At 37.6% G+C, this 16,661-nt stretch overlaps 1 protein-coding gene across 1 annotated transcript in view; it reads left to right on the top strand.

Annotated features, from left to right (window-relative positions):
• Positions 1 to 16,661, top strand: part of LOC102835435 (scavenger receptor cysteine-rich type 1 protein M130-like) — a 144,881-nt gene that overhangs the window by 10,134 nt on the left and 118,086 nt on the right. The window contains 2 exon segments of the mRNA XM_006877887.1: positions 1,429 to 1,749; positions 2,541 to 2,861. Coding sequence (XP_006877949.1) covers positions 1,429 to 1,749; positions 2,541 to 2,861 — 642 coding nt within the window.

Genomic DNA, 16,661 nt, shown 5'->3' with positions numbered 1-16,661 from the left:
GTGGAGAAGAAAAAAAAAAAAAAGATTCATTTTGGTTTCCTATTAAAATTTCATTTCTGTCAAGATCATAGTCCTAGTTAACTATATATGTCCCATGTCTGTGCACTTAGATCAGGGGGTAAAACCAATGTTTTGTGCAGGGGCACCGCTCCCCCTTTTTCCCCTGAAGTTCTTAGTTCTAAGGAGATTAGCAGATCTTGAATCCCAGAGGACATTTTGGAAAATATAATTAACATAAAATAATTCCCCTTTCTTCACTAGGTATCTTTTTTCTTTTTCCTGTCAAATTAAGGAAACCCAGCTCAAACTAATTTGAAAACCAAAGTCCTGGTTCACAAAACTAGGAAATCTGCAGATAAAGATAGCTTCAGGCACAGGTAGATTCAGGCACATAAACAATGTCATCAGTGTTTGATCTCTTTCTCCTTTTATTAAATAGTTTTTCAGGTGGAACAGCTTGAGTGTTCATGGCCTTAAACACAAAGAATGGGATTCCTACAGAAAAGCTGGATTTTTTTAGCAGAAGTAAATGAAAGGTATCTTAGATAGGAAAAAAGAGAATATGTATCTTCTGTTTTCCTTTACCCACTAAAAACTCTCTAATCAGCACATTACTTCTCAATATGTTTCATCCATGCTGAGACATCACAATCAAAAGTACTGTGATAACAAAATCTGAAACTGTCTAATGAAAAAGACCTTTATTTATCACAAGATAGCACTCAGAATCCAGGTCTATATTTTAAAGGAATAAGAGAAGGTAAGTACAATAATGGCAAAGTCTCTTCTCTTTGATTCATTTACAAACTAAGGAAGTGGTCACACAAGGGGCTAGATGTAAATAAAAAACAGGTAATATAAATAGGTAATGCAATCAAAGACAAGAGAGTGGTAAGGTTTGAGGCAAACTGGAGTATATGAGTACCACTGAAAGACATTCAAATGTATCTTAACAAGAAAAAGTAAACAATTCCACCATTAAACTCAGTAGTAGACAAATAAGTATGTCTCTAGATAAAGATTTAGCTTGGCTGCTAAAGGAAAGGCTAGCAGTGAAATAGCCCTACAGCTACCCCAGAAGAAAGACCTAGAAATCTGCTTCTGTAAAACAACAACCATTGAAAACCCAATTGGGCACAGAAACTCAGGGTCACCATAAGTCAGAATCTTCTCAATGGTTAACTCATTTTTTCTTTTTTGTTAGTTAAAATTCAGCCCCTGGATGTCTTGTTTTCACCTGGAACTTTTTGTAGAATGTGCTGTCATACATTCTATCTTCCTTGCCAACTCACTCTTCTATCTTTACATTTTTCAGTGGTGGCATATCATTGTTTTCTTTCTTCTTTCTTTACTCATCTCAGGCACAGCAGCTTATAGACCCTTCTTCCTGTTTCCTTATCCCTGACTTGTTTTGTTTCCCTGTTATAGAGGGAGCTGATCTGAGCCTGAGACTGGCAGATGGAACCAGTAAATGTTCAGGAAGACTGGAAGTGAAATTCCAAGGAGAATGGGGGACGGTGTGTGATGATGGTTGGGACAGTAGTGATGCTACTGTGGCTTGCAAACAACTGGGCTGTCCACACACCATGGTCGGGGTCGGCCGAGTTAATGCCAGTGAGGGATCTGGACCTATTTGGCTTGATAATGTTTCCTGCCAAGGGCATGAATCTGCTGTCTGGCTGTGTAGACACCATGAGTGGGGAAAGCATTATTGCAATCATAAAGAAGATGCTGGTGTGATATGTTCTGGTAAGTGAAAACAAAACAAAAAGAAAAGAAAACCAGAGAGGGGAGAACTTATGCTTTTTAGGAGTAGGAATATGTGGGAGATGTGTGAGGAAAAATCCTAAAGTGGTTTGTGATCAGTTCTAACCTAAAAGTTAAACTCACTCAGCCCCTCCACAGAGGAAAGTCCTGGAGCAACATACTTCTGTAAAGATTACAGCCAAGAAAACCCTATGGGGAAGTTTTATACTGTAACACATGGGGTTGCATGACTTAAAGTCAACTCGATGGCAACAGGTTTGTTTTAATCTTTAATATGCTTTTTATTTGACTGGTTTGGAAGATTGTCTGATTCTCTTTTTGGTAATAAAGACTCCGACTGCTGTTAGGGACCGCATTTAGAATTCTAAATCTACCTGGAACTTACAGAGACCAGCATTTATCGGCTACTCTTCTATATGTGACTTACTCATATGTTCAACAATTTAATTAACCCTTGAAACTATTTTCTAAATTTATGGTCCTGATGTGGTGCTGTAAGATAATGCACTGGACCGAAAAGTCACTTTGAACTGCAAGGTCAGCAGTTTAAACTCGCCAACTGCTCCTTGGAAAACCCTGTATAGGGTAGAACCGACTGGATGGCACTTAACAACAATTACTGTTCCTAAAAAAGCCATGAGATTGTGTTTTAGGAGAAAGATAAAATATATCTTTGCTATGGTTTTATATCAGTAAGTATCAAACGCAAAATATCTTTTGATTAGCCAATTGCAATTACGTTCCTATGACCTAAGTTAATGTCTTTTTTGCAGATGGATCAGATCTGGAGCTGAAACTTGTAGGTGGGGGCAGCCACTGTGCTGGGACGGTGGAGGTGAAATTTCAGAATTTGGTAGGAAAGGTGTGTGACAGAGGCTGGGGACTGAAAGAAGCCAATGTGGTTTGCAAGCAGCTGGGATGTGGAACTGCACTCAAAACATCCTACCAACATTTTTCCAAAGTCAAGGCCACAAACACATGGTTGTTCATAAACAGTTGTGATGGAAATGAAACTTCTCTGTGGGACTGCAAGAATTGGCAGTGGGGTGGACTTTCCTGTGATCATTATGAAGAAGCCAAAATTACCTGCTCAGGTATGACTTTCAATCAAGCCCACTAATAAGAAATTGAATTCCTTGGGAGCACATTTCCAGTACTAGCCTTAAAGCTGATGAGAAGCACTGGTTTGTATAGCTAGACCTCTCTTAAGATACCAGAAAATAGCTGTACAGATTTTACTGAATCTCAGGTGAATTTATAATTTATTTTGTACCTTAGACAAAAGGGTTTGCTTTATTTTTATTTATTTATTTATTTTTTTGCTGGCTTTAACTGATTCCCAACTCTTTTGAGTACATTTTAAATTAATGAAGAGTAGAAGATTAAGGGGGATTCGGATTCTTAAGAATAGGCTTAATTAAATATGTCTTTTATGGGAGTGCCACCAAATGATTTTATAAGTAATGATGTTGGATAAACTGCTATGACTGAACTTTCAGCTCCCTCTATTGCACTGTAGAATAAGCACTGGATTGCTAGCCATAAGGTCTGCAGTTCAAACCCACCACCTGTGAGTCAGAACTGACTCGATGGCACTTAACAACAACAACATCTTTCTGATTATATGTGCATATTTCATCCTTTAACCTTCTTTAAAAAGTTCAAAAATGAGCTGTGAGCTCTCCTGTTTGGTGAATAATCTTTAGTATTTTATGTTGATTGTATTTTACAGATGCTTACTTTAAAGTGATACCTTTTCAATATTAAGCCAATTTGCTTTTATACCTCATTAGTATGGTGAAAGATTTTAGATAAAGCATTGTAAGAACAAAATCATTAAATATGTAGAGAACTAGTCATAGGATAGACACTTTTATGTGTTGCTTGTTCACTAACCAATGGCCTTACCCTGGACACCTCCAAAGCTAGGTATGTCCTAGGTGAGAGAATGATTGAAAAAAGACAATCTTTCAAGGTAGCCATTTGAAATGTTATATTAGTTTTTTTGTTTTTGTTTTTTTAATTCTTGATTGGGAAATATATTCATAGGGTTTAATCTTCAAAATATGAAAGTATAAAATCTTCCCTAGCTACTGTCCCCAGCTATCCAATTCATTTCCTCACTGGCAACTTAATATGGATGATGTTTTTATATATTGATTTAAAAGATATTTTATGCAAATACAAAAAAATATAAGCAAATACATATGTAGGTATCACCCCCTTTTGTTATCCAAATGGTGGCTTTTATACAGACTGATCTATACATTGAGACTTCATTTAATAAAATATCTTTACTATAGTTTTATAGCAATATATAAAACCTTTATAAATCCTAAAGTTACTTCTGTATCAATTGTATCTGTGACATTTCACTTATCATTCATTATTATGTGCATTTATCTCTGCTTTTAAATTTCCTTTATTTCATAAGATTAGCTATGGGTTTAGTTTTTTAAAACTTGTTTAAAATAACTGGTATTTGGATTTAAAAAAACAATTAGTGCTCTTTGTTTTCTAATTCATTAAAATTTATCTTTACATTGTTTTACTTCTGCTTTCCTAAAAGTTGCTTTCTTTTTTCCTCTAGCTCTTTGAGCTAGATGCTTCATTAATTTTTATTTGTTAATATAAATATTTGAATCTACATATTTATTCATAAATTGGTGACTGCACCAGTAGCTATATCAACTAAATTCTATTGTTTTGAAATAACTTTTTAATTTGAATCTTCTTTATCATTACTTATTTTTTTGTCTGTGTAATTGGATATACATTGAGCTGGCGAATTAAAGTGATTTGCTACCTGTTTCATTTTGAATCCTCTATAGTTTGACAATGTTGATGCTCTATGAATCTGAGACATAGCTCTTTATATTATTATTATATGGCCCTTGTGAATTGCTCTCTTCGGTATTATAGAGTTTTCACCATTTGATGGTTGATTTGTTTTTTATATGAATCAAATTTGTCTGATATTAACATCGCAACTACTACATTATTTGCTTTTTTCTATTATCTTATTTTTATTTTATAAACGTTTTTATTATGAATGAATGATGGGTTACATGGGAGAACATTGGTTTTAAAATCATTTCATTGCATCATCATTCAACAGAATTTGCTTCTATTCCATCTATGTGTTTTTTTAAATGTACACAAAAACACTCAGGAATATATAATCAATTAAACAACCAACCAAAGGGCATATTGTGCAAGCCTGACTCCTAACTGCCAGCATACAGCCTTTCTCTTTAAATGAGTCCAGAGTCTTCAACTGCTCTATCTCTCTATGTCCTCACCTCTGGCTCATGCTCTTCTCCCTTGATGGTCCTAGGGTTCTCTGTTCCTGGAATGTAAGGTTAACTACTCCACCCTGTTTGTTACAAAACTTCTACCTTTACAATTGTAACCATCGCAATTAGTCACAATAACAATTGCTCATTTTTTAATTAGAATCTTATCCCAATCTCCTTTCACCAGACCCATCTAGGTAAGATGAAAACTATTCAGTGGGGATTCTACCTTCTCCTACACATTCTGAAACTAAACTCGCTCTTGAAATCTTGTAAGCCAGTCACTTCACGCCTTGTTCTTCTCCTCCGCTCCCCACCCTCCCCCGCCCCCCATTTTAGGTAGACAATGTCTAAGTTATCCATCCCTATCAACCCTGTATACAGAGGAGATAGGATTGATTCTTTTTTTTTTTTTTTTTCATAAATGTTTTATTGTGAATTATGTGATAGTTTACATGGGAGAGCATTAATTTTACATTCATTCTATCGTATATTGTCTCATTGCCATGGTTATAATCCCCTCCATGCATCATCAACCAACCAAAGGGTATACCCTGCAATCCTGCCCCCTGTACTCCCCAGGTCTTCAGCACACAGTCACTCTCGCTCTCTGGATCTAAAGTCTCTAGCTGCTCCATTGCTCCATGTCATCATCTCTGCCTCCATTTCAGGCATCACTGTTTCTCTGGTAGGGTCCCACTCTCTGCTCTTCTCCCTTGATGGTCCTAGGGACCTCTGCTCCTAGAATGAGAAGTTAATCACCCCCCTCCTTGCTATAAAATGTCTACCTTTACATTTCCAACCTTCACAATCAGTCCTGATAACAATTATTCACTATTGTATCACAAGAGACCTGTCTGCATTTCATTGCATCAGCCCCACCTAGACAGATTGGATACTACTCACTGGAGATTCTACCTTCCTCCAGGCCCTCTGGATCTAGGTTCCCTATGAAAGCTTGTAAGCCAGTCACTTCTTGCCTTTGTAGCCCCCCACCCCCCATTTTGGGTAGCCAATGTCCAAGTTGCCCATCCCTGTCTACTTTGTGTGTGGAGGGGGTGGGAATGATTCTTGCTGTAGGGATTTATTCCTTCTTTTGAACTACTGCTTCCATAGGTGTAGGTCAAGTTCATCAAATTGTATGAGAATACTTTTTTTTTTTTTTTTTATCCTCTTCTTTTTACTTCTGGTTGAGCTCTGATCATCTAGTCATTGAAGCCAGGACAAGTGGGTATTATCTGCAAGTGTGGGTGTTCTTATACATATGCCCTCTGTTCTTATCAGCTGGAGGCTTCACTCTCCACTCTAGTCCTCTGTGGCTATGTCACTGACTCTGGGCCCAACAATCCCCAGGTCTTGCCACACTGCTGGCCAACCAGGTCTTCACCTGGGTTCACAGAAATCTATTGAACATTGTAGGGCTTAGCTTGCCACTTCATTGCTGTTTTTCCCTCAATTCCCCTCATCAGTGATGAGCGTGATCACCAATCAAAGCGTGTATTCCCATTTAGTCTTTGTCTTGGAAGGGGGTTTGCACTGAGGGGACCTGACCACTTGCCTTGATGTTTCCTGGACAAGCAAGTTGCTTGTTCTTGTAGTAACAGTCTCTCTGCCTATGTTGTTTTATATTTTACCTGTAAGGCCTTTCTTTCAAGAAGTATCTTCTATTCTTCTAGCCACTCCAGGCTGGTCTGCTTGTCTTTTCAAGTGGGAATTTCCCATCTCTGGAGATCTGGATGTGGTTCAGGCTTCCACCTATAGTCTTATGTATTGCAGAGGCTCCGCAGGAAGCCTCCTTCACTGGGCATGTTGTAGCCCCATTTTAGGTGTTCCAATCATTTATAGGCAGAAGATGAACTTACAAGCTTTCTATGGGGATGCTTTTGGCTATTCCTTTCTCAGGATTGATTCTTGATGTGAAAATTCCTTCCCTCTCAGCTGGTATTTTGCGCTACTACATCCATAAGTATAGGTCAAGTTCCTCAAATTGTAGCAATTTACACCTGTTTCCTTTATCAAAAAATTTTTTTTATCTTCTTCTAGTCAAGTTCTGATCATCAAACCATCAAAGCTAGGTCAAATGAGTACTATCTGCAAGTTTCAGCATTCTTGTGCACCTACCCTCACTTCCTATCAGCTGGATGCTTCACTCTCATTATTGTCTTATTTTTAACCTTTAGAATTTTATTTGGGTGCATCACTGATACTCATTCTAGAATTGATATTTGTTTAAATAGGAATCTGGTTGGGTTACTTTTTTTAGATGAAAGATATAATTGATACTAGTTTAATCATACTATGTGTTGTTATATTGCTATATGACATAACAAGGCATTATGTTGCAACCTAAAACATATATCATGATGTGACCTTTTGTGAGATCTTTGTATCTGTATAAGCATACTTATATGTCTGATAATTTCCTTTTAATTTGGATGCTTTGTATATATATTTTTTTCTATTAGCTATATTTTATATTGGGAACATTGTGGCTCTGTAGAAAAAGCACTGGACTGAGAACCACAAAGTTGTCCGTTCTAGCCCATCAGCAGCTCTTTGGATGAAAGATGAGGCTTTCTGCTCCTGAAAAGATTTACAGCCTTGAAAATGCTATATATCATGGGTTACTATGAGTTGGAACCAACTGGACAACACTTAACAATAATACATTTTATATTAATTAGCATTAAGATCAGCTGCATATAAAATAAAACCAAATAATGTTGTAACCCTGGTAGCATTGAGTAGTAGGTGTTAAGTTGCTAACCACAAGGTTGGCAGTTCAAACCCACCAGTCTCTCTGTAGGAGAAAGATGAGGCTATCTGCTCCTGTAAAAATTTACAATATCAGGCCCCCTATTTAGGGTTTCTAAGGAGCTCTGGTAGCATAGTGATTATGAATCAGGCTGCGAACCTTAAGGTCAGCAGTTCGAAATTACCAGGTGTTCCGCGGGAGAAAGATGAGGCTTTCTGCTCCCATAAAGATTTACAGCCTTGGAAACCCTGTACAGGGTTGCTATGAGTCAGAACTGACTCCACAGCACATAACAACAACAACGATTTAGGGTCTCTACGAGTTGGGATTGACTCAGTAGAAGTGGGTTTGGTATTTTGGGGGAGTAAGAAGGAAAAGTTTTTCCTTTTTTTTTTTTCTCATTATATTAAGCCATATAGGTAAATAGTTTAAGGCTGATTTGGTGGTTTCATGGGCACAAAGAAACAGCCAGATTGTTTTCTTCAGTAATTTATGAAATTCTTATGGACAGGAATAATGGGAACTCCCTACTCTACAAATGAGTGAGCTCTTCAAGAAGGTGTCCTCTGTCCACAACCTCTTCACTGTACTGGGCAATCCTTTCTGGTGTATTACTCTACACAGTCACATCTATGTCAATTTGTAGATTATATCATTTGGGATGTGCACTCATTTCTGCCGGCATTGGTTTAGGAACTTTTGGGTTCTATTAAGGATTAAGTAATCATTGGTTGGTGTCCGTTTCCTTCTAAACAAAAGTGTTATCTCAAAATTTAGTAGGTTTCTAGTCTGCTTGGGGAGTACAATGACTCTATAGGATAAGCACTGGACTGTGTATCACAAAGTTAGCAGTTTGAGCCCACCAGCCATTTAGGGAGAAAGATGATACTTTCTGCTCTAGCAAAGATATACCCCCTCGGAAACTCTGTACAGGGTCTCTATGAGTCTGAACTGACCTCACAGCATTTAACAACAAGTCTGTCTAATTTATTCAAATGCCATGTGAAAGGAACCTTAATCAAAGATGTACTTATATATTTTGGTCAGTACTGTGACCAGCCCCTTCCATTTAATTATTGAATACTGTCTTAAGGTCATTTGAAGTCATGGGTATGGGAAGAAACCAAAACCAAATACCAAACCCACTGTCATAGTTGTTGTTGTTAAGTGCCGTCGAGTTGGTTCTGACCCATAGCAACCCTGAATAGGGTTTCTGAGGTGCATGGTCATAGAGTCACTTTCAATGCATAGTTTCTGAGACTGTACATCTTTTTGGGAGCAGATGGCCTCATCTTTCTCTTGCAGCACAGCTGGTGGGTTTGAACTGCTGACCTTGCAGTTAGCAGTCCAATGCCTGACTCACAGCACCACCTGGACTCCTCATGGGAACAAAGACAAAACCTTAATCATGTTTTTGTTGGTAATGTATTGCCTCTGTAAGTAAAGCATCAGGTTTGCCTTCTACTAAAGTTCAGTTTTATAGCCACAGCAATTTGGGTGAGAGAATATTTCATTGGTTTTTCTTTACATGCCTGTAAGTTACACGACTCTCAATTTGCTACAGATAAAGGCTGAATATGTCTCCTTTACAAAATTGATAAATTCTCCTCCCATTTTATGCTTTCTAGCTACTGTTGATCTGAGTTTACTTCTCTTAAAAGGCAGCAAGGAAGATCCAGGTTATGCCAACATATTAATGTTTAAAGTTTTTATATAGTTTTGACACTATATTCTTTAATTTTTCAGCTTCAGTGAATACATGACTTGCTTTTGAAGGTGGCAATAGTCCATTTATACCCTACAATACACAACTGAACTCATTAGCTTTCCAGGTACAATATCAGAGTCATCAGTATTTGCTTTCCATCAACTCTATTCAATCACACGCATACTTTATTACTAGAGAACCTCATTTACCATAACATATGCCAAATTATTTAAGATTCTACTCAGCTACTTGTTTGGTAAGGTGGAGGGTCAGAGAAAAAGAGGAAGACCCCCAATGAGATGGATTGGCCAAGTGACAATATCGATGGACTCAAGCGTGGCAACGTAGTGAGGTTGTCCCAGGATTGGACAGTGTTTCGTTTTGCTGTGCATAAGGTCGCTAAGAGTCAGTACCAACTCAATGGCACCTAACAACAACAACAACAACTCAGGTACTTACTCATATAATAGAAACATCCAATAACATAATTCTAAATAACAAGGGTTTGTTTATCTCTTGTAAAAAAAAGTCAAAAACAGGAAGACAATTTGGAGCTTATATAACTTCTACTAGAACATTAATCCACCACTTGTCTGTCAGTTTGTCATATTGTGATGAGTTGTGTGTTGCTGTGGTTCTGGAACATAAGCTGCTGGTATTTTCAATACCAGGAGAGTCACCTATGGTAGGCAGGTTTTAGCTGAGCTTCCAGACAAAGACAGACTAGGAAGAAGGAAAAATGACTTCTTCTGAATAGTTAGTCACTGTCAGAGAGCAAGAGAATATTGAACATTGAAAAATGATGAAGACTACCAGAACATTGTTAGATACAGTGCCAGAAGATGAGCCCTGCAGGTTGGAAGGCACTCTGAATATGACTGGGGAAGAGTTATTCCTCAAAATAGAGTTGACCGTGATGATGCAAATGGAGTAAAGCCTTCGAGACCTTCATTTGCTAATGGGGCACAACTCAAAATGAAGAGAAACAGCTGTAAACATCCATTAATAATCATAACATGAAAGGTATGAAGTATGAATCTAGGAAATTTGGAAATTGTAAAAAAATTAAATGGAACACATAAACATCAGTATCCTAAGCATCTGTGAGCTGAAATGGACTGGTATTAGCTATTTTGAGTCTGACAATCACATGGTTTACTATACCAGGAATGACAAATTGAAGAGTAATGGTGTCACATCATAAAAAGTAACTGTCTTGAAGTACAACAGTATCTGTCATATGATAGTATCAATAATGCCTACAAGGAAGACAAGTTAAGAACACTCTTATTCAAATTTATACACCAACCACTAAAGACATGATCATGAAATTGAAGAATTCTACCAACTTCTTCAGTCTGAAATTGATCAAACATGCAATCAAGATGTATTGATAATTACAAGCAATTGGAATGCAAAGGTTGGAAACAAAGAGGAAGGATTTGTTGTTGTTGTTGTTGTTAGTAGTTGGTAAATATGACCTTGGTGATAGAAACAATGTTGGAGATAACATAATAGAATTTTGCAAGACCATTGGCTCTTCATTGCAACATAAAAGATGACTATACACATGGAGTTCACCAGATGGAATATACAGAAATCAAATTAACTACATCTGTGAAAAGAGACTGTGGGATAGCTCCAATTGCTCATATGTAAGTTCAGGCTGAAGCTGAAGAAAATTAAAACAAGTACACAAGAGCTAAAATATGACCTTGAACATATCCCACCTGAATTTAAAGATCATCTCAAGAGCAGATTTAATGCATTAGACACTGAAGACCAAAGATCAGTAGGTTGTGGAATGATATCAAGAATATCATACAGGAAGAAAGCAGAAGGTCATTAAGAAGATAAGAAAGAAGGAAAAGATCGAAAGAGATGTCAGAAGAGACTATAAAACTTGCTTTCCAGTGTAGAGATGTTAAAGCAAATGGAAGAAATGAGGAGATAAAAGAGCTGAACAGAAAATTTCAAAGGGTAGCACAAGAAGACAAAGTTGATTATTACAAGAAAATGTGTAAAGACCTGGAGTTAGAAAAACAAAAGAAATGAACACGCTCAGCATTTCTCATGCTGAGGGAACTGAAGCTAAAATTCAAGCTTCGACTTTCAATATTGAAGGATTCTATGCCATAGGTTAATACGCTGTACTGCAAAGTCGTTTGAACCACAAGGTTGGCAGTTCAAGCTCACCAGCCACTCCTCAGAAACCCTATAGAGGGTCACTATGGGTCAGAATCGACTCGATGGCACTTAATAACAACAACATTGGTAAAATATTGTATGAAGCAGCAAGCATCAAAAGAAGATGGACTGAATACACAGAGTCACTGTACCAAAAAGAAATGGTCGATGTTCAACCTTTTCACGAGGTAGCATATGATCAAGAGCCAGTGATACTAAAGGGAGAAGTTCAAGTTGCATTGACGGCATTGGCCAAGAATAAGGTTCTAGGAATTAATAGAATACAAATGAGAATCTTTCAACAAACTGATGCAGTACTGAAGGCACTCATCATCTATGCCAAGAATTTTGAAAGACAACTACCTGACCAGCTGACTTGGAAAAGATGCATATTTTGTGCACATTCCAAGGAGAGGTGATCCAATGTAATGTGGAAATCATCGGACAATCTCATTAATGTTGCATGCCAGTAAAATCTTGCTAAAGATAATACAAAAACGACTGCAACCATGCATTGACAGACAACTTCCAAAGGTTCAAGCTGGATTCAGAAAAGAATGTAGAACAAGGTATATCGTTGCTGACATCAGATGGATCTTGATTGAAAGCAGATAATACCAGAAAGATGTTTACCTGTGCTTTATTGACTACACAAAGGCTTTCAATTGTGTGGATCATGACAAGCTTTGGACAACAATGTGGAAAATGAGTATTTTGGAATGCCTAATTGTGTTCATGAGGAACTTGTACACAGACAAAAAGGCAGTTGTTTAAACAGAACAAGGGAACACAGAATGGTTTAAAATTAGAAAAGGTGTGCACCAGGGTTGGATTCTTTCACCATACTTATGCAATCTGTATGCTGAGCGTATAATCTGAAAACATGGATTATGTGAAGAAAACATGGCATCAGGATTGGAGGAAGGCTCATTAACAACCTGAGGTATGCAGATGATGCGCCCTTGCTTGCTGAAAGTGAAGAGGACTTGAAATACTTAGTGATGAAGACCAAAGACCACAGCCTTTGGTATGGAATGCCCCTCAATGTAAAGAAAACAAAAGTCCTCACAACAGGACCAATAAAGAACATCCATATAAACAGTGAAAATATTGACGTCAAAGACTTTCTTTTACTCAGACCTATCATCATCACTCATGGAAGCAGTAGTCAAGACATCAAATGATGTATTGCATAAGCAAGGCTATGGCATGAGAGCTCTTTAAAGTGTTCAAGAGCAAAGGTATCAGTTTGAAGACAAAGGTGTGTTTGATCCAAGCCATGGTATTTTCAATAACCTTATATGCATGTGAAAGTTGGACAGTGAATAAGAAAGATCATAGAAGAATTGATGCTTTTGAGTTATGGTGTTGGAGGAGAATATTAAAAGTATCAAAAAACCAAACCAAACAAAAGAACAAACAAGTCTGTGTTGCAAGAAATACAGCCAGAATGCTCCATAGAAGCTAGGATGGCCAGCCGCCATTCATCACTCATACTTCATCCATATTATCAAGAGGAACCAGTCCACGGAGAAGGATACCATGTTTTGTAAAGAGAAGAGTCAGTGAAAAAGAGGAAGACCCCACCCCCAACAAGATGAATGTACACAGTGGTGGCAGCAATGAGCTCTGATATAGCAAAGATTGTAAGGTTGGAGCAGGACCAGGTAGTGTTTTGTTCTGTGTACACAGGTTCACTATGAATTGGTACCAACTCAATGGCACCTAACAACAACAACAGAACATTAGGACTTCACACTCTGTCACCCTGTTCTACCATATTTAAAACATGACTCCCTAAGAGTTGCCTTACTGGCCAAAAGGAAGAGGAAGCTGAGTCAACACCTTTTAAAATATTTTTCTAGTGGCTTCTGTCACCTTTGCTGTGGTGAAAATGGCCAACTTTTCTGAGTCTGGGAAATATAGTTCTTTAAAAGAGCATATTACTGCTAATAATAAAATCAGCATTCTCTAGTTAGAAATAAGGAAAGAATTGATATTATGTAGTCCATACCTGTAAAACTTTTATAACTCTATACAATTTACATAATCCTTTGTTTCTTATTTAAATGGTATCTGTTAGCATCATATGAAGATTAGTGATATAATTTTTCCCCCTGGCTTGTCACTCAATATTGGTAAATTATGTTTTAAATATTTACCTCCATTCTCTTAAATATTGTTATATGCCATCTTTATTCAGCTTTCACCTTTATATGATGACTTTTATCCTGCAATGACTAAAGATAAGGAAATTGTACTTTTTTCTACCACCTACCTTCTTTTCTAGTTTCTGAAAATTGTTTAGAATGACTATATATACACATTTTCAAGAATATCAATATTGCGTTTTATTCATTCACTCTAATCCTCATTTCAGTGTTACAGTTAATTAGTTGCAAAGGTTGCCATTAGTCCTTTTACCATGGTGTCCTGGTCATTTCTCAATTTGCTAAGGCTTGTCTTTAGTAAAATCTTCAAGATTCTATAGAAACAGTAATCCCACACTTGCATGTTCACAACTACCTGGCTTGGCTTGGTCTCAAGAAGTTAGGTATCTCTCTCTCTTTTCTTGGAATTTCTGAGGTGTTGCAAATTCCCTTTTTAAAAAGCCCAGTGAATGGAGCTATGGAGAATTCTGAAGCTGCCCTGATTTGTTCCCCATTTTTAAGTGACCTAATTTCTTTTATTGTCTTACTTTAAGGTTCTGAGGTTTTTCTTTTGTGTTGTGTTGTTTTTAGGTCAAGATGGGCTCTTTCAATGTGTAGACTCAAACAGGAACCTTTCCTTCAACTATATAGTAAATATATCTTCTGTTCCATTATAGCTGTTTTCTTCGTAGGAACCTCATTTACACATATGACAGATTTCCTCTGTTATTTTCTCTCTATTGCATTTTAACTTTTTATTGGTTTACTTTTCTAATTTCTATTCTCTCCTAAATTCTGCTCAGCAGAGCTCCCATTCACTCCAGCTGTCTTCATTCCAGTACTGGTTTAAATTTTTCTTTACACTCTTTTTCTTCCTGTGGATTAACAGCTTACATTTCAGATTTGCTTGTCGTTTTGCCATTGTTCTATGAACTCCTTCACCTTGTTTGTGCGTAGTTGCTTCAGAGAGGCTAAGGCTTCATCAAGTTTTAAAAATCCATATCAGATTTTTCATCTGTTCTCTCACACAGTTTTTCTTTTGAATAATAATAATTTTAAAAATCTGGTCTTATCTTTCTTTGATCTTATGTTCTCCTTCATTCAGTTCTTATAACAAGTTCCTTAGTTCCTTACTCTTCCATGAAACAAGAGATTTTTCTGGAGTAGCAGTGAGTGTTTGCAAGTGATTTTAATAATCCATGTTATGTGTTCATGTGGTTCCACATTTATTTCTATTGCATTGCTTGCCAGCAAATGGAGATAGGCAGTGTTACAGTTTTTCATAATAACCAGAGTGATTGCTCTTTTAGGTTTGCCTCTTGGGGAACTCCCATTGTCAACCTTACCCCACTACAGTAAACAACTTTTAGTTTGAAATTTAAGATGGGCATTTTACATCATAAAACTGGAGTCTTGGCATAGTATTGTAGTTTAAGCTGGACAGTTAACCACAAGGATAGCACTAGAAACCTACCAGTGGCTCCTAGGAAACCCTATACACTGTGAGTTGAAAATGACTCAACATTTACTTTGAGCCTCATTAGGTCTCTTTTGGGAAAGCTTTTGTTATATTTTTATAGTTTTTAGAAACTCTTCTGATTATTTGGGTTCATGGGTTTTAGTTTTCTCCTTGCTTTGCTATCTTGATTAGCTTGATGCTTTCAGAAGCTCTCCAAGAAGATTTAATGGAAGTGTTATCTCTATGCCTGCAAATCCAAACCACAGATTCCCTATCTGTTAAAATTCTTGTCATTTTTTATAAGCAGAGGTTGAATAGCTGGAAAGGGCCAGAAGAACAGGAAAATTGCAAAGATAAAGAAACAATCTATCTATGATCTGCAGGATTAGTCAAACCAGTCAGAAAAATCCTAGGAAATTTTTATCTCATAAGTACTATGAATTCCAGGATATTGCTGGTTAACTAGCCAGTCTTGCTCTTTCTACTGTGTTAGCCATGGTGTTAGTCCTGTGTACACCACCCAGCTGTCTGTGTACAGGGCAGGTTCATGCAACAATACCATCCAAGTGGCCTTCAACTCAGTCCACTGGCTACTCTGCCCTGTGCCCTGGTCAATCCACACACCTTCCACGGCTGGTTGTAGAGCCACTACAGTCCACTGTGAGGGGTTACCTCAAGCTGAGCTGTCTGTGAACCAGACTTCCTCAGGAATTTGCCCAGCATCCTCAAGTACATGACATTCTCATGAAGGTGCTTCCATTGTGGGCAGCTGATACTTTCCATCAGTGACACAGATAACTGGTCCAAGGATCTGGTGTAGCTCAGCACTCAAGGGGCTGGTAAAGAGGCCATTTATCTGTTGCAAATATGCATGCCATTTGGCCAATGTGCTGGACTGGGCTACCCCCAACTGGGCTTTAGCAAAGTCCTTAACCCACCTCTGCATGGAGTAGTGTGTTCCTACTGGTACAGGGTCCCCTTTTTACAAGCTGTGGGCTGTTGTACATGGTACAAAGTTGTTTGTCTAAAGAACTGTATCAGGTTTCTGCACCTTTCCATATATGAGATCATAATCCTAAGGGAATATGTCAACCCTGTTTCCTTTTCCACATGCCCCTGCCATTTCCTTTCAGGTAGCTGGTGACATTAAATTCACACTCTTACCCTATAGCTATAGCCCCAAGAGCCCATACCTGTTTTGTTGCCTCATTAAATGAGCTCTTGGGAATTCAGTACCAAATGTTTCCTTTTCATTACTAGACAATTGTTGTTGTTGTTAAGTGCTGTAAAGTCAGTTCCAACCCATAGCAACCATATATAGGGTTTTCAAGGATTTTGC

Source organism: Chrysochloris asiatica, unplaced genomic scaffold (genome assembly GCF_000296735.1).
Source record: "Chrysochloris asiatica unplaced genomic scaffold, ChrAsi1.0 scaffold00662, whole genome shotgun sequence".
NCBI lineage: Eukaryota > Metazoa > Chordata > Mammalia > Afrosoricida > Chrysochloridae > Chrysochloris > Chrysochloris asiatica.
This window is presented reverse-complemented; position numbering and strand designations above follow the sequence as displayed.